At 48.5% G+C, this 19,163-nt stretch overlaps 1 protein-coding gene across 1 annotated transcript in view; it reads right to left on the reverse strand.

Annotated features, from left to right (window-relative positions):
• Nucleotides 1-642: 642 nt before the first annotated feature.
• The window catches only part of gars1 (glycyl-tRNA synthetase 1), a 47,394-nt gene continuing 28,873 nt past the window's right edge, over nucleotides 643-19,163 (reverse strand). The window contains exons 10-17 of the mRNA XM_038798576.1: nucleotides 18,890-19,054; nucleotides 17,240-17,347; nucleotides 14,478-14,623; nucleotides 11,349-11,434; nucleotides 7,442-7,551; nucleotides 5,363-5,456; nucleotides 3,229-3,419; nucleotides 643-943 (exon numbers count right to left, since the gene is read on the reverse strand). Of these exons, the coding sequence (XP_038654504.1) occupies nucleotides 827-943; nucleotides 3,229-3,419; nucleotides 5,363-5,456; nucleotides 7,442-7,551; nucleotides 11,349-11,434; nucleotides 14,478-14,623; nucleotides 17,240-17,347; nucleotides 18,890-19,054 (1,017 nt within the window). The 3' untranslated portion in view covers nucleotides 643-826. The remainder of the gene's footprint in view (nucleotides 944-3,228; nucleotides 3,420-5,362; nucleotides 5,457-7,441; nucleotides 7,552-11,348; nucleotides 11,435-14,477; nucleotides 14,624-17,239; nucleotides 17,348-18,889; nucleotides 19,055-19,163) is intronic.

Here is a 19,163-nt window from a genome sequence, read left to right on the forward strand (position 1 = left end):
CTCGATTAGATTCCAGTCTGTAACTCACTCCCCGGTATCCATTATTCTATATATAAACCACCCGAACCCCTCGATTAGATTCCAGTCTGTAACTCACTCCCGGGTATCCATTATTCTATATATAAACCACCCTGAACCCCTCAATCAGATTCCAGTCTGTAACTCACTCCCAGGTATCCATTATTCTATATATAAACCACCCGAACCCCTCGATTAGATTCCAGTCTGTAACTCACTCCCGGGTATCCATTATTCTATATATAAACCACCCTGAACCCCTCAATCAGATTCCAGTCTGTAACTCACTCCCAGGTATCCATTATTCTATATATAAACCATCTAAATTGCTTGATTAAATTTATTATTCATCATTCTGTACGCGTAAGTATCAGTTTTAAAAGGGAACTTTGAAATATGAGCACCCATTAGGGAGGGTTATTGTGGTAAATGTGGAGTTAAAATTGAATGGGAGAAGTTTTCTCAGTTGGTTGGTGACCTTTTCTCCAATCATTCAGTAAATTGCTCAGAAACTTTAGTGCCTGTTACCGGTCATTAAAACTGAACAGTGTTCCTACAGAGTTGGTAATCCGTTGTAAAAGCAACTAGAGTTCAGGGTTGGCAGAGCAGAAAAAACACAAGCAGCCAGTTGATTATCAGGTTTTACTGTACAGAATCTTATTTAATTCTTCCATAATCCTGCAGTGTCGGGCTGGCGTTCCATGGGAAGAACAGTCACTGGGTCGTGAAGGTCCTTTCAATCTGGCCTGTGCGACCAGAGCTCACTGTTTCCGGGCTGTACGGAGGTGGAGTTACTGGGAGACCACATTCAAATTTCTTTCTTGCTTGTTTCCTGCCCTTCAAACAAAGGGTACTTGGCCTCGATATCAGCCCAGGTCAGGGAACCATTGGCTAAATCTCGGACAACTTGTGGCAGTTCCGAAACCTGCAAAGAAAAAGTCAAAACAATGAATAGTCCGAGTGGAGGGGCTCACGCTCAGATTCATTTCTCCAACGTCAGCAGGCGCTGGCTCAGTCCGAGAAATACATCATCCAGGTTAAAACTGAGGCAGGCCTGGCTCAGCTCGCGTGAGTGCCATCGACACCAGACCCCTGCCAAAAGGCAGCATTGTTCGGAATCACTTCAACTATCTGATGCCGTATTATTTTACAGAGGCTTTTAGACAATGCTAAAGGTATAGGAAGCAAGGGCAGCAAGGTGGTGCAGTGGGTTAGCCCTCTTGCCTCACGGCGCCAAGGTCCCAGGTTCGATCCCGGCTCTGGGTCACTGTCCGTGTGGAGTTTGCACATTCTCCCCGTGTTTGCGTGGGTTTCACCCCCACAACCCAAAAGATGTGCAGAGTAGGTAGATTGCCCACACTAAATTGCCTCTTCATTGGAAAAAATGAATTGGATACTCTAAAGTTTAAAAAAAGGGTATAGGAAGCTGGAAGGAAAACACTGAACGAGGACTAAAGTTAGAAGAGAGAGCTGGTGTGATAGAGACATAGGCCAGGATTCACTGAGCCTCCACGCCGCAATCACACTCGGTGCGGGGACGGAGAATGGGGCGTCAGATCCGCGATCGGGTTCGACGTCTTTCCCCGATTCTCCAGGGACCGAAGAATTGCTGCCCATCGCACCCGTGCAGTTGACGCAGCGCCGGTTGGGGGCTATTGAAAGAGGCCCCCGCGACGATCCTCCGCCGACAACTGGCCGAGTTTTGGATGATGGGATTTCCCACTCCACCATACAGAGCGTCAGCAGGGAGCGCATTGCTGCCAATACGGGCAGCACGGTAGCACAAGTGGACAGCACTGAGGCTTCACAGCGCCAGGGTCCCAGGTTCGATTCCCCGCTGGGTCACTGTCTGCACGTTCTCCCCGTGTGTGCGTGGGATTCCTCCGGGTACTCCGGTTTCCTCCCACAGTCGAAAGACGTGCAGGTTAGGTGGATTGGCCATGCTAAAGTGCTCTTATTGTCCAAAAAAAAAAGTTAGGAGGGGTTATTGGGTATGGGGGTAGGGTGGAAGTGAGGGCTTAAGTGGGTCGGTGCAGACTCGATGGGCCGAATGGCCTCCTTCTGCACTGTTCTAATGTTCTATGTTCTAACACTGGCTGCCTGGCAGCCCTTTAACTCTCCAAGGAGCATTCATTAACTGGGGACGAAGCTCCTGCCCCTCAATCGGGAAGAAGCCAGGACTACAAGCAGTCCCCAGGTTCAAAGTCCGGTAGTCCAGGACCAGGTAAATGGTGGGTGGTGGAGGGGGAGTCCTCACAATGGGGAGGGGATGTGAGGCCCAAGCGGGGTGAGGAGGGGAAAGGGTTTCTTAATGGATGCCACTGAAGGAAGTGCAGCCCCCCGCAGTCTGAGCAAGGTGACTTTCCAGACGTCTCACCAGCCCCAAAACACCTGCTGTCAGCCTCAAGATTGAGGCTGGGCAGGAAGCACTTCAGGCCTCATGTGGGGCAAGTGCCCTAGGCCTGGGCTTCATCTGTCACCTTGTAACATTACGGACAGGCAGGAGGGCGCTGCAAGGCCAGCCAGCAATTTTACAGAATTTTAAAGCAATTATACACATCCGAATGAGGAAGGAACAGAGGGGTCAGGGGACAGGGTGTATGCTTGTATAGAGAGTCATAGAGTTTTACAGCACCGAAAGAGGCCCTTCGGCCCATCGTGCCTGTAGCGGCCATCAAGCACCGATCTACCTTTGTCCCGTTTTCCAGCACTCTGTCCGTAGCCTTGTGCGCTACAGCATCTCAAGTGCTCATCGAAATACTTCTTAAATGTTGTGAGGGTTCCTGCCTCTACCACACTTTCAGGGAGCGAGTTCCAGATTCCCAGCACCCTCTGGGTGAAAAAGATTTTCCTCAAATTCCCTCTAAATCTCCTGCTCCAGTTTAAATCTCTGCCACCTGGTTATTGACCCGTCCACTAAAGGGGAAATGTTCCCTCCTACCCACTCTGTCTATGTCCCTCTTGTACACCTATGTACACCTTGCATAGCTGCCAGCAATGAGCAAGCAGCCCGCTCCTCTGCAAAGCAGTAATACACCACTTCCCAAGCTCTGCAGTCAATACTCTGCTTCCCAAGCTCTGCAGTCAAAGCTTCCCCATATCTGGACACCCTCAACTGTATTAGTAAAGTAGGTGTACACCCAGCGATGGAAGAGGGGGGGGGGGGGGGGGGAGAGAGATGTGAACAGTGAAGCTGCTCCTAGCACCTACCTCAGCACGGATCTGCCGCATTGAGTCGCGGTCCCTCAGCGTGGCTGTGTGGGGCACCTTGTTCACCGTGTCAAAGTCAATGGTTATGCCAAACGCCACACCAATCTCGTCTGTTCTGGCGTATCGTCTGCCAATGGAACCGGAGGAGTCATCCACTTTGTGGGAAACGCCATGTTTGGTGAGTGCTTCAGCTGCAAGGGGGGGGGGGGGATCATTAGGAGAGGGTAACAGACACAGTAAACACCACAGACACCTAGTTATCTCCTTTGTAACATCCCCGCGGCCTCAAACTGTATCCCTCCCTCAATTATAATGTTCACAAATCAGGGCTAACTCGGCTGGCCCTCTCTGCCTCAGTTACTCAGCAAACTCTAGTTTACATATAGATTCATTACATCACAAAAATGATCACATTAAGCAGTTAAAAATATTCATTCTCAGGACATGAGTATTGCTGGCAATTGCCTAATTGCCCCTGAGAAGATGGTGGTGAGTTGCCTTCTTGAAACGCTGCAGTCCATGAGGTGTAGGTACACCCACAGTGCTGTTAGGGAGGGACTTCCAGGATTTTGACCCAGTGACAGTGAAGGAACGACAATATTATTCTATGGCAGGATGGTGAGTGACTGGGAGAAAATCTCCCAGGTGAGGGTATTCCCAGGTATCTGGAACATTTGCCTTTTTAAGCGGCTGATGCACTTGGAGCATTTAAATAGTAACCAAGACTCACCTCCATTCACTGAGTTGCCAGCACCCTTTTAAAAAGGGACACGGTTTATTCCCAGGGGCTACATGTACAGTGGAAACAGCAGAAATCTTGAGTGAGATCTACCATAAGGTAAGAAATTATGGGATGGGCCACCTGCCTGTTCGAGCCTGCTCCACCATTCAATAAGATGTTGGCTGATCTCACTGTGGTCTCAGCGCCACCTCCCTGTCTGCCTCTGCCACTGCAACCCCCCCCCATCCGGCCTCCCAGAACCCTGAACTCCCTTCTCTAATGACCCAATCTCCACTGCTCTCTGGCAAAATTTATTTGCTTAAACTAAAAGATCCCTTAAGTTTGAAACTGGGGGGGGCAGCACGGTGGCACAGTGGTTAGCATTGTTGCCTACGGCGCTGAGGACCCGGGTTCGAATCCCGGCCCTGGGTCACTGTCCGTGTGGAGTTTGCACATTCTCCCTGTGACTGCGTGGGTTTCGCCCCCACAACCCAAAAGATGTGCAGGATAGGTGGATTGGCCACACTAAATTGCCCCATAATTGGAAAAAATAATTGTTTACGCTAAATTTTTTTTAAAAAGAAAAAAAAAGTTTGAAACTGGGCCCACTAGTTCTCGGGGCAGCACGATAGCACACTGGTTAGCACTGTTGCTTCACAGCTACCGGGTCCCAGGTTCCGTTCCCGGCTTGGGTCACTGCCTGTGCGGAGTCTGCACATCCTCCCCCTGTGTGCGTGGGTTTCCTCCGGGTGCTCCAGTTTCCTCCCACAGTCCAAAGATGTGCAGGTTAGGTGGACTGGCCATGATAAATGAAATGAAATGAAATGAAAATCGCTTATTGTCACGAGTAGGCTTCAATGAAGTTACTGTGAAAAGCCCCTAGATTGCCCTTAGCATCCAAAAAAAAGGTTCAGTGGGGTTACTGGCTTATATGGGTCGGATGGGCTTGAGCAGCGTGCTCTTGCCAAGGGCCAGTGCAGACTCGATGGGCCGAAAGGCCTCCTTCTGCACCGTAAATTCTATAATACCCCAATGAGGGGTGTCATCCTCTCAATGTCTACCTTGGCAAGTCCACTCAGAATCTTCCAGGCTTCAATAAGATCACCTCTCATTCCTCTAAACTCCAAACAGCAAATACCCAACCTACTCAACCTTTAACTCCTTCATCCCAGGAATCAACCAAGTGAACCTCCTCTGAACTGCTTCCAAGAATATCCCTTGTTAAATGAGAAAACCCCAGAGTAGACATGGAGAACAGGGCTCGAGCAGCCGACGTCTCCGCTCCAATCACTGCTTTACAACAACCTCAATCAACATCAGAGACACCCAATAGATCAGAGGCCGATCGAACAGATTTGAATTGAGTCGTTCACTAGTTAATATCAATGTGCTCTTTAAAAATTGACTACTCACCAAGCTCTTTCACAAATGGAGCAAACTCCTGGTTCTGACTGAGGGGCAGAACAGAACATTTATAGGGAGCCACTGTTGCTGGGAAGCTGAAGTACTGTCAACAGAAATGGAAGGCAGGGTGTGAACATTACATCGTTAACAGAACAGGGACCTGAATTCAGGCTTGTACTGGTGATATTCCAACAACCCCACATCACCAGCACATTTCCCGGTCTCACATTCCCCCCAATCTCTATATTTTCTTGCTAAAAATCTACTGAAGGGTGATGCCTCTCACTGTGCCAGCCCGTCTCTCTCTCTATCACTCTCCCTCTGTAATTGAAAATATGGAAGATGTGTCGTTTGAAAAATGGAAGTCTGGCAATACCTGATCCAAGAAACATGAGAGAATGTAGGGGGAAATCCCTCAAAGGGTTAACAGCAGCCGCAGAAGAGGGCTGTGAAATGCAGATAGATAGCCTTGGTCAAACAGGCTTAGCAAACAAAGCAGGCAGATCTTTCAAGTCATAACCAAGTGGATTTTAGCATACAGCTAAAAGCAATGTTCCACACTTTCATTGAAATTAACCATTTTAGTAAGCAGCTGGAAAGGAAAGGATGAGGTTTTCAGTTGAATTAGGTGACAATGTACAGGTGTGAAGCTCTGCTGACATCCGTTAAATTAAAGAAAACTGGAGACAACCTGTCTACAAGAACACAAATTAGACCCAAATCAAAGTCAAAATTAGAAGCTGGGGACACAATTCGATAATAAAACTACAGAAATGACAGGAATCAAAAGTCACACCATCTTTGAAATCAAAGCATTTTTGAACATCACAAAGGAAACAATGTAATCAGATCTATGAGACGAGGTCATGCTCAAAATTAATACTTAATCGTGTTAGAAAAATTTAGATTAAAGGTACCTTTTACAATCCAAGTGAAATAAAAGTTACTTTACAATGAAGTCATAAAAACATAATAACTGTTAAAAAAATATATATACCCTGAGAAAGGGGCAGAGAAGAAGAGAAGGAACAAGAGTCAGCTCAGAGTCAGCTCTCATAGCTCGGTCATGGGAAAGGGACAGAGCAAAACAGCCGAGCTAAAACAGCTAATACATCTGAGAAAGACCAAAAGCTAAAGGAGAGAGAGAGACAGCTCTCACAGCTCGGTACATGGGAAGGGTAGAGCATAGCAACCGAGCTCACCAGCGAATGCGTCTAAAGAAGACCAGATTTTAAAAAGTCGATTGATTGTCAAGTTGGGCCTGAAGGTCCCTTCAACCAACCAGAAGGATCCAGAAGCAAGATCCTTTTACCTTTCTGTAAAGACAGTGACTGCATCTTTTAAAAGAAAAATATATAATAATAAAATAACTTAAAATTTTTAACCTGAAACAGTGGTTATTCCTGAGCCTACTTTACTTACTTAGCAACGCAGGACCCAGGACATCGACACTACTAAGTGGTAAGTAGGTAAAATTCTTCTATGAAGATAGGGGTATACCGGGGGATAACTTGAAAATATAGTTTGACCTGAATAGCACCCACCTAAGTCTGCATAGGAGTCAGGGAGTGAGAATCCCTGTTCACCATTTAGAATGTCGGCCCTTTTTTGGTATAGGGGACTTTTAAGAATAGTGGTGAGTTTTCAACAACACCTCTTGGTCTGCCCGTCTCTCTCTCTCGGTCTGCCCGTCTCTCTCTCTCGGTCTGCCCGTCTCTCTCTCTCTCGGTCTGCCCGTCTCTCTCTCTCTCTCGGTCTGCCCGTCTCTCTCTCTCGTTCTGCCCGTCTCTCTCTCTCTCGGTCTGCCCGTCTCTCTCTCTCTCGGTCTGCCCGTCTCTCTCTCTCGGTCTGCCCGTCTCTCTCTCTCTCTCGGTCTGCCCGTCTCTCTCTCTCTCTCTCGGTCTGCCCCGTCTCTCCTTCGGTCTGCCTGTCTCTCTCTCTCCCAGTCTGCCCGTCTCTCTCTCTCTACCCATCTCTCTCGCTCTCGCTCTCTCCCGGTCTGCCCTCCTCTTCCCTCCCTGTCTGCCTCTTTCTTGGATCCTTGGTCTCTAATATTAAAGATTGTGCAGAGAGAACGTATGGACTTACCGTTCTCTGCTCGTCCCCATCTCGGATGTGAAAGGTGTGCTCAAAAACCGAGTACATGATCCTGCCGATGCCGAAGGACGGCTCAATCACACTGGGAGTAATTTCCTCAACTGAAGCACCAGGAACAAAAAATAAGATTCATTAGTGCGAGAAAGTAGGAAAAGGGGAATTCGAGGAGAGCGGGTAAAACCTGCTTCCCTCCCACAGAACCTCTGAAAATATTCCCTTCTGCCCCAGTCTCCCCCGGGCCATTTTAGATTCAGCTTCAGATAAAGTCCCACTCCTGATGCTATATCTGAACATGGTCCACCCATCGCATTCATATTTGTGGAGTCTCGCTCCGCACAAAATGACATTTGCCTGCGGAGCTTCTACATTTACTTTTTTTAAAATAAATTTAGAGTACCCAATTTATTTTTTTCCAATTAAGGGGCAATTTAGCGTAGCCAATCCACCTAGCCTGCACATCTTTGGGTTGTGGGGGCGAATGTGCAAGCTCCACAAGCACAGTGAACATAGAACATACAGTGCAGAAGGTGGCCATTCAGCCCATCGAGTCTGCGCCAACCCACTTAAGCCCTCATTGCCACCCTATCCCCGTAACCCAATAACCCCTCCGAACCATTGAGGACACTAAGGGCAATTTATCATGGCCAATCCACCTAACCTGCACGTCTTTGGACTGTGGGAGGAAACCGGAGCACCCGGAGGAAACCCACGCAGACACGGGGAGAACGTGCAGAGAGAGTGACCCAGCGGGGAATCGAACCCGAGACCCCGGCACTGTGAAGCCACAGTGCTATCCACTTGTGCTACCGTGCTGCTCAGGGCCGGGATCGAACTTGGGACCTGTGCTAACCACTGCGCCACTGTGCTGCCCTGAGCTTCGTACATTTAGAAACAAACTGATTGTGCACAAAGTTCCGGATGGAAGCGCGAGTCTTTCAGTCTGGCGTCTGTGTTCACCGTATGTGTGAGGCTGTTACAAATATATGGAACCCAAGCCACAGCACAAAGATGAATTATTTTACATGTGTCATTTGTCAAGAACAAAGCTATCAATGATCATAATGTTGGGGAGCGGCACACTGACATCTTCCCATCTTTAGATAACTCTGAACTGGGGGTGTACATGTATAAAGGACAAGATGATAAGACAGACAGCTAGTGACCATAAATTTATATCAATCGCAAGAAAATCCTGTGCAGGAATTCTCACTTCAAGCTTCTATGTCCCAGAATATATTTTAAATGACTATCTTATCACCTACATTAATATTGTGCTGTATCTGGAGCCTGCCACCTGACATCTACTGGAAAGTGATTCAGTATGTCAGACTTGGGGTATGTCAGACTTGGGGTATAACTGACAGGTTTGGAAGCAGAGATGGTTTCAAATATTCACCAGCAAAGCATTACAGAGCTACTGAGGAACAAAGAACAAATAAAAGTACAGCTCAGGAACAGGCCCTTCGGCCCTACAAGCCTGTGCCGGCCATGCTGCCGCCTAAACTACAATCTTCTACACTTCCTGGGTCCGTATCCCTCTATTCCCATCCTATTCATGTATTTGCCAAAATGCCCCTTAAATGTCACTATCGTCCCTGCTTCCACCACCTCCTCCGGCAGCGAGTTCCAGGCACCTACTACCCGCTGTCTAAAAAAACTTGCCTCGTACATCTCCTCTAAACCTTGCCCCTCGCACCATAAACATATGCCCCCTGATAATTGACCCCTCTACCCTGGGGAAAAGCCTCTGACTATCCACTCTGTCTATGCCCCTCATAATTTTGTAGACCTCTATCAGGTCGCCCCTCAACCTCCATCGTTCCAGTGAGGACAAACTGAGTTTATTCAACCTCTCCTCATAGCTAATACCCTCCATACCAGGCAACATCCTGGTAAATCTCTTCTGCATCCTCTCCAAAGCCTCCACATCCTTCTGGTACTGTGGCAACCAGAATTGAACACGATACTCCAAGTGTGGTCTAACTACGGTTCTAACAGCTGCAACATGACTTGCCAATTCTTATACTCAATGCCCCGGCCAATGAAGACAAACATGCCATATGCCTTCTTGACTACCTTCTCCAACTGTGTTGCCCCCTTCAGTGACCTGTGGACCTGTACACCTAGATCTCTCTGACTCCATCTGCCATCTGTCCGCCCAAGTTTCCAAATGATCCAAATCCTGCTGTATCCTCTGACAGTCCTCATCGCTATCTGCAATTCCACCAACCTTTGTGTCGTCTACAAACTTACTAATCAGACCAGTTACAATTTCCTCCAAATCATTTATATATACTACAAACAGCAACGGTCCCAGCCCTGATCCCTGTGGAACATCACTAGTCACAGCCCTCCAATCAGAAAAGCACCCTTCCATTGCTACCCTCTGCCTTCTATTACCTCGCCAGTTCTGTATCCATCTTGCCAGCTCACCTCTGATACCGTGTGACTTCACCTTTTGTACCAGTCTGCCATGAGGGACCTTGTCAAAGGCCTTACTGAAGTCCATAGACAACATCCACTGCCTTAACTGCATCAATCATCTTTGTGACCACCTCGAAAAACTCTATCAAGTTAGTGAGACACGACCTCCCCTTCACAAAACCGTGCTGCCTCTCGCTAATACGTCCATTTGCTTCCAAATGGGAGTAGATCCTGTCTCAAAGAATTCTCTCCAGTACTTTCCCTACCACTGATGTAAGGCTCACCGGCCTGTAGTTCCCTGGATTATCCTTGCTACCCTTCTGAAACAAAGGAACAACATTGGCTATTCTCCAGTCCTCCGGGACGTCACCTGAAGACAGTGAGGATCCAAAGATTTCTGTCAACATAGAACATAGAACAGTACAGCACAGAACAGGCCCTTCGGCCCTCGATGTTGTGCCGAGCAATGATCACCCTACTCAAACCCACGTATCCACCCTATACCCGTAACCCAACAATCCCCCCATTAACCTTACACTACGGGCAATTTAGCATGGCCAATCCACCTAACCCGCACATCTTTGGACTGTGGGAGGAAACCGGAGCACCCGGAGGAAACCCACGCACACACAGGGAGGATGTGCAGACTCCACACAGACAGTGACCCAGCCGGGAATCGAACCTGGGACCCTGGTGCTGTGAAGCATTTAGGCTAACCACCATGCTACCGTGCTGCCCCTAAGGCCTCGGCAATTTCCTCTCTTGCCTCCTTCAGTATTCTGGGGTAATCACATCAGACCCTGGGGACTTATCTGCCTTAATATTTTTCAAGACGCTCTGCATATTGTTTTAAGAAGCCCTCCTGGATGCTCCTTACAACCTCTGCCCCGTCCAAGCCCCTAGCACTAAGTGAGTCCCAGTCAATATTGGGGAAGTTAAAGTCTCCCATCACAACAACTCTGTTGCTTTTACTCCATTCCAAAATCTGTCCACCTATCTGCTCCTCTATCTCCCGCTGGCTGTTGGGTGGCCTGTAGTAAACCGCCAACATTGTGACTGCACCCTTCTTATTCCTGATCTCTACCCATATAGCCTCGCTGCCCTCTGAGGTGTCCTCCCGCAGTACAGCTGTGATATTCTCCCTCACCAGTAACGCAACACCCCCACCCCTTTTACATCCCCCTCTATCCCGCCTGAAACATCTAAATCCTGGAACGTTTAGCTGCCAATCCTGTCCTTCCCTCAACCAGGTCTCTGTAATGGCAACAACATCATAGTTCCAAGACAACATCACAGTTCCAAGGAGACTATGAACAATGTGATGCTGCGCCCAGACACTATTTACAATCAAAGGAATTTACGCCATTGTCTGTGAGGAGTGGGCGGGAAAGAGATGGTAAGGTAAAGTGTAGGACAGCCCGAGGGTTAATTTGGAAGTAAGAACACAACACTTCAACAAGACAAAGACACTGACCGTGCACAGTCTTCTGAAACCTTTTCACCCCAACCATGTTCTTGTTCAGCGTGAAGCTTTTCCCTTCTGACTCAAAGGTGAACACCCTGGAAAGAGAGATAAAGAAGGATAAAACAACACCAGACCCGCACACTGCAAACACCTTTAACAAGTTAGCCAGCCCAGGATGAAAATATTTCACACTGCTTAGCCAACTAGTGTGTGCTGTGTTCAACTTGGCAGTTCAAGCTCTACAGATACAGGGGGGGGGGTGAATACACTTATATCTTTCATCGCTCCTTGCTGGGCAGGAGAGCTTATTTTTTGGAGTAAGTTATGACAGAGAGAGTGGGGTGGACATCTGAAATGGACAGTCAGAGGCTGATCACAATGGTTATTTTGAGAGCAAGTCTGGGTCAGGCATCAAATACGAAAACTAATGGGAGGGCATTTTTAAATTCATTCCTGAATGTGGGTAACACCGGCATGGCCAGCATTTATCATCCATCCCTAACACGACTGAGTGGCTTGTTTAACCATTTCTGTGACAATAGCTTGTACCTGTATATACGTAGCACCTTTAATAGAATAAATCCTCCCAATGTCCTGCACCACAGTGCGACAAAGCAACATTTGACACACTTTGGTAAAAGAGAAGCTTCTTAAAGGAGGAATGTAACGGTGTAGCCAGGGTATTCCAGACCTTAGGGCTCAGGCAGCTGAAAAGCCACGGACACCAATGCCGGAGTCATTAAAATTAGGGACGTGGTACTGGCTGCAGGCTGACAAGAGGGAAACGGACAAATAGGCCAAAAACGGGAAATATCAGATAAGGCCCTGGCTGGAATCTATATTGACTGTCTGCCAGATCGCTCAAGTCAGCACAGAAACTTACTATCTCTAAACAGGAGGCCGTACGGCGGCGCAATGGGCTAGCACTGTGGCCTCACGGCGCCAAGGTCCCAGGTTCGATCCCAGCTCTGGGTCACTGTCCGTGTGGAGTTTGCACATTCGCCCCGTGTTTGCGTGGGTTTCACCCCCACAACCCAAAGATGTGCAGGGTAGGTGGATTGGCCATGCTAAATTGCCCCTTAATTGGAAAAAATGAATTGGGTTCTCTAACATTTTTTTTTTTTTAATTATCGCTAAACAGAACTTTATGATTACCCAATTACAGTATTTATCACGTTAATAAAAATGGACAAAAGACCACGCTATGAATATGTAACTAACTTAGAGGCAGTAAAGATCAACTTTGCAACAGGAAGGATGACAAAGAGGCCATCAGACTCCATAATGGTCTAATAGCTGGTTGGACAAGAGTGCTTCAGTGGACAATGGGTCTTTATCAAATGGGCAGCACGGTAGCACCAAAGGTTAGCACAGCGGCTTCACAGCTCCAGGGTCCCAGGTTCGATTCCCGGCTTGGGTCACTGTCTGTGTGGAGTCTGCACGATCTCCCCGTGTCTGCGTGGGTTTCCAACCGCGCAACCTCAAACAAAAAACCATTGTTTGGAGCAAACTACCCAGCCTTCCGACCGTTGTTTGCAGAAAACTACCCAGCCTTCAGAGCAGCGAAAACAACACCACACAACCCTGCCATGGCAATCTCTGCAAGACGTGCCAGATCATCAACATGGATACTATCATTACACGTGAGAACACCACCCACCAGGTACGCGGTACATACTCGTGCAACTCGCAGAGCAGAAACTTATTGCCAAGTTCCGCACACGAGTACGGCCTCAACCGGGACCTTGGGTTCATGTCGCATTACATTCATCCCCCACCATCTGGCCTGGGCTTGTGAAATCCTACCAACTGTCCTGGCTTGAGACAATTAACACCTCTTTAACCTGGGGTTACCCCTCTCTCCAGTTGCTCCATCTGGACCTGTAAAGACTTAATTATCTGCAAAGACTCGCATTCAAAGTATTGTCTTGCATCTTTGACTTTGTCTATATATATATATATATGTATATATATATGTTTCTGGAACCCACCTCTTCATTCACCTGAGGAAGGAGCTGCGCTCCAAAAGCTAGTGATTCGAAACAAACCTGTTGGACTTTAACCTGGGTGTTGCAAGATTTCTTACTGTGCTCACCCCAGTCCAACGCCATCATCTCCAAATCAGGTTTTTTTTTAGAGTTTAGAAGAATATGAGGTCTGACGGAAATATTCAAGATTCTGAAGGAGCTTGACAGGAAAGACACAGCTTTCGCTGGTGGGCAATATAAAACACAGTGGTGGGATATGGGGACAATGGTTTATGAGTGAGATGAGGAGAAATTACTTCACGCAAAGGTGTGTGAATCTTTGGAATTTACCCAGAGACTTGTGGATGCCTCATCGTTGACTATATTTAAGGCTGTAACAAGGGATATGGGGAGCAGGCGGGAAAACAGAGTTGAAGATCAGGCATAGTCTTCCTGAAAGGCAGAGCAAGCTCGATGGACCGAATGGTCTCCTCCTATCTCTTGTGTTACCTCAGACATGGGTGGGAGACTGCCAGGGTTTAATGACAGGCTTGCCGCTAGTTAGAACCGGATATGTAAATGAAAAGGCCCAAACTGGTAGCTTAACACTGGAACATCCCATCCTCGCTGTCAAGCTCAATAACAAACCTCGCTGTTTGTCCTTTTCAACCTTTATGGCCCCAAGCCAAAAATCCTCTGTGTGCCTTGCTACTCTGAGGTAGAACAAGATGATTTCGATTTGCCACATACATTTATTCCATCAAGAACCTGAATCAGCCAAGAAATTTACAGTATCATAGAACCATAGATTCCCTACAGTGCAGAAAGCCATTCGGGCAATCGAATCTGCACTTACCCAGGCCCAATCCTCCACCCTACTCCTACAATCCCATCCAAAGGCCAATTTATCATGGCCAATCCACCTAACCTACACATCTTTGGGCTGTGGGAGGAAACCGGAGCACCCGGAGGAAACCCACACACACACAGGGAGAACGTGCAGACTCCACACAGACAGTCACCCGAGGCCGGAATTGAACCCTGGTCCCTGGCGCTGTGAGGCAGCAGTGCTAACCACTGTGCCGCCCCCTGGGTATAATGCAGGTGATTGTTCCCCAAACTAACCGAGTCCTTGCCATGCCAGTTATCCGCATAGATTTGGGAGACTTACCCCTTTTCATTCAGCTCTTTCTCTATATCTACGACGTAACATTCGTCACAGATATTCAAGTACTCCATCACAATCTTGGCCTCCTTCTTGAACTCCTTGCCAATGGCACCCTTGTTGGGTTCGAACTGAACTATGTTGACAGTTTTGTGTACTGAAGTTAAGGATAAAGCATCATGAATTCTGAATGGACGTCCGCTGCTGAAACAATTAACCGGTTCCTTCACCTTTCGTCAAAGGGAGCTTTAGATAGGGAGCTTTTTAAAAAAATGAATTTTGAGATTTCAGGTATCGCGTACCCATTGGATGCAATTTGATCAGTCGTGGAATCAAGGCTCCCTCTACACTGCCCCAGGCAAGGCACCCAGGAGCTGTCCGACACACAGCCAGATAACAATGTCCCAAACAATGCTGCATGGCTGTGAGTGAGATTGCTGAATTCATACCAATCCAGAGACAGTATCCTGTGGGTAATGCCCAATAAGAACTGGATGGACACACAAATTCTCTCTCACACACACACACTGTAATGAGAGGGGCACAGTCAGTGCAATCTCCCTCTCACACACACTGTAATGAGGAGAGGGACACAGTCACTGCGATCTCTCTCTCTCACACACTGTAATGAGGAGAGGGACACAGTCACTGCGATCTCTCTCTCCCTCTCACACACACTGTAATGAGGAGAGGGACACAGTCACTGCGATCTCTCTCCCTCTCACACACACTGTAATGAGGAGAGGGACACAGTCACTGCAATCTCTCTCCCTCTCACACACACTGTAATGAGGAGAGGGACACAGTCACTGCGATCTCTCTCTCTCTCACACACACTGTAATGAGGAGAGGGACACAGTCACTGCGATCTCTCTCTCTCTCTCACACACTGTAATGAGGAGAGGGACACAGTCACTGCGATCTCTCTCTCACACACACTGTAATGAGGAGAGGGGCACAGTCAGTGCAATCTCCCTCTCACACACACTGTAATGAGGAGAGGGACACAGTCACTGCGATCTCTCTCTCTCTCACACACTGTAATGAGGAGAGGGGCACAGTCACTGCGATCTCTCTCACACACACACTGTAATGAGGAATGGGAGACAGTCACTGCGATCTCTCTCTCTCACACACACTGTAATGAGGAGAGGGACACAGTCACTGCAATCTCTCTCTCTCTCTCACACACTGTAATGAGGAGAGGGACACAGTCACTGCGATCTCTCTCTCTCTCTCACACACTGTAATGAGGAGAGGGACACAGTCACTGCGATCTCTCTCTCTCACACACTGTAATGAGGAGAGGGACACAGTCACTGCGATCTCTCTCTCACACACACTGTAATGAGGAGAGGGGCACAGTCAGTGCAATCTCCCTCTCACACACACTGTAATGAGGAGAGGGACACAGTCACTGCGATCTCTCTCTCTCTCTCACACACTGTAATGAGGAGAGGGGCACAGTCACTGCGATCTCTCTCACACACACACTGTAATGAGGAATGGGAGACAGTCACTGCGATCTCTCTCTCTCACACACACTGTAATGAGGAGAGGGACACAGTCACTGCGATCTCTCTCTCTCTCTCACACACTGTAATGAGGAGAGGGACACAGTCACTGCGATCTCTCTCCCTCTCACACACACTGTAATGAGGAGAGGGACACAGTCACTGCGATCTCTCTCTCACACACACTGTAATGAGGAGAGGGACACAGTCACTGCAATCTCTCTCTCTCACACACACACTGTAATGAGGAGAGGGGTACAGTCACTGCGATCTCTCTCTCTCTCACACACACTGTAATGAGGAGAGGGACACAGTCACTGCGATCTCTCTCTCTCACACACACACTGTAATGAGGAGAGGGGTACAGCCACTGCGATCTCTCTCTCTCTCACACACACTGTAATGAGGAGAGGGACACAGTCACTGCGATCTCTCTCTCTCTCACACACACACACTGTAATGAGGAGAGGGGTACAGCCACTGCGATCTCTCTCTCTCTCACACACACTGGAATGAGGAGAGGGGCACAGTCACTGCGATCTCTCTCTCTCACACACACACTGAAATGTGGAGAGGGACACAGTCACTGCGATCTCTCTCTCTCTCACACACACTGTAATGAGGAGAGGGACACAGTCAGTGCGATCTCTCACACACACACTGTAATGAGGAATGGGAGACAGTCACTGCGATCTCTCTCTCTCACACACACTGTAATGAGGAGAGGGGTACAGTCACTGCAATCTCTCTCTTGCACACACTGTAATGTGGAGAGGGACACAGTCACTGCGATCTCTCTCTCTCACACACTGTAATGAGGAGAGGGACACAGTCACTGCGATCTCTCTCTCTCTTACACACACTGTAATGTGGAGAGGGACACAGTCACTGCGATTTCTCTCTCTCTCTCACACACTGTAATGAGGAGAGGGGCACAGTCACTGCGATCTCTCTCTCTCACGCACACTGTAATGAGGAGAGAGTAACAGTCACTGCGATCTCTCCCTCTCTCACACACACTGTAATGTGGAGAGGAGCACAGTCAGTGCGATCTCTCTCTCTCTCTCACACACACTGGAATGAGGAGAGGGGTACAGTCACTGCGATCTCTCTCTCTCACACACACTGTAATGAGGAGAGGGGTACAGTCACTGCGATCTCTCACACACACACTGTAATGAGGAGAGGGGCACAGTCACTGCAACCTAACTCCGCTGAACCCTCAGTCTGGGTTCCTTGCTGTTTGAAGGATATGGGCTCCTTCAGAGCCTTTTCAGCCACAAGAGGCACTTTGGTTGCTCTAGAATGACAGGCAAGGTCGTAGCACGATCGATCAGCACAGCCAACTATCTCGATCCAGCCCTGCAGAGAGAGAGAGTGGGGAGAGAGTGGAGGAGAAAGGGAGAGAGAGAGATAGAGAGAGAGAAAGAGTGGGGGGAAGAAAGGAAGAGACAGTGTGTGAGAGGAAATTAGAGTGCAGTAGGTGTCCCTACACCACATGGACAGACTGCAGCGGTTCAAGAAGGCGGCTCACCACCACCTTCTCAAAGACAATTAGGGAAGGGCAACAAACGCTGGCCTAGCCAGCGACACCCACACCCCATGACCAAAACATTATAAAAATTATTGCAATGATGGCTGCCTGGGCGGAATGACCTGATATTCATTGAGGGCCAGGGTCGGCTGTTCAGTTCTATGGGTCTGTTCCTCTACTCAGTGAACTGATGGCCAGTACCTATCTCCATTTATCCTACTCCGGCCACTGAGAGCTTCACCCAAAAAGAAAATCTACTGGTCACCGTCTTGAAACTCAGTGCTGGGTTGCATCCAGCTGGGACGGCGCGGTAGCTCAGTGCTCAGCACTTTCGCTTCACAGCTCCAGGGTCCCAGGTTTGATTCCTCTCCCCGTGTCTGCGTGGGTTTCCTCCGGGTGCTCCGGTTTCCTCCCACAATCCAAAGGTGTGCAGGTTAGGTGGATTGACCAAACTAAATTGCCCGCAGTGTTCTAAGGGGTTGGGTGGGGTTACTGGGTTGCGGGGATGGGGTGGATGAGTGAGCTTAAGTGGGGTGCTGTTTCCAAGGGCTGGTGCAGATTCGATGGGCCAAATGGCCTCCTTTTGCACTGTAAATTCTAGGTCTATGTCTATCCCGCATTGGAGAATGCAGGTTACTGCGGTAAAGTTACAGCAAATAGATACTGGGGCAGCCACTCCCAGTAGGGAACGCCGCACAGTTCTGGGATGGGGGCAATGCCAAAGCTCCACGGCTGCCCTGGATCTCCAAGCAGTTGAAGATGAAACTCTGGGAACAATTCAGGGTGGGGTTTGGAGGGGGCAAGTGTAAAAAAAAGACAGCGCCAGGGACCCAGGTTCGATTCCCGGCTTGGGTCACTGTCTGTGTGGGGTCTGAACGTTCTCCCCCCGTCTGCGTGGGTTTCCTCCGGGTGCTCCGGTTTCCTCCCTAAGTCCCGAAAGACGTGCTGTTCAGTAATTTGGACATTCTGAACTCTCCCTCCGTGTACCCGAACAGGCGCCGGAATGTGGCGACGAGGGGATTCTCACAGTAACTTCTTGCAGTGTTAATGTAAGCCTACTTGTGACAATAATAAAGATTATTATTATTCTCCACCAATTTCCTTTCAACATTTCAATACTGATGATTGGGGTAAATAGCCATTTGACCGACTGGGGGCAGCAGCCAATAAAGGGTTAAACCTTCACGAGGTGATGGTGAAGTTTAAAAAAAACAATGGAAGTGGTTAGCTCGCAAAAGGTGAGATGGTTAAGGGGCATTTGCTTACAGAGACACCAATAAGAATCAAAACTCTTCTGTTGCCCACCCTCCACCCTCAGGGTCCTCTCTCAAAGGCTCAGATTGGCCTGCACCAACAGCAACTGTGCTTACGTAAGAGGTTTTGGCCTCCGCGTCCCAGCAGTCACAGGCGTAGTGCGCCATCTCATTTTCCATGTGCTGCCGAAACCGCAGCTTCTCTGCCGACAATCCCACCTTTACCAGGAAGAGGTAAATCCTTCCGATGAAGTATCCTAGCACAGTGTTGTTGATGATTCCCTGCAGTGGGAGACAAGGAGCCCGCTTCTGGTTAGTATGCGAGTGAAGGAATACAGGGGGTCATTCCAATGCATCTAGAGTGCCAATCCCACACCTTCCCAACACCTGT

This window comes from Scyliorhinus canicula, chromosome 5 (genome assembly GCF_902713615.1).
Source record: "Scyliorhinus canicula chromosome 5, sScyCan1.1, whole genome shotgun sequence".
Taxonomy (NCBI): Eukaryota; Metazoa; Chordata; class Chondrichthyes; order Carcharhiniformes; family Scyliorhinidae; genus Scyliorhinus; species Scyliorhinus canicula.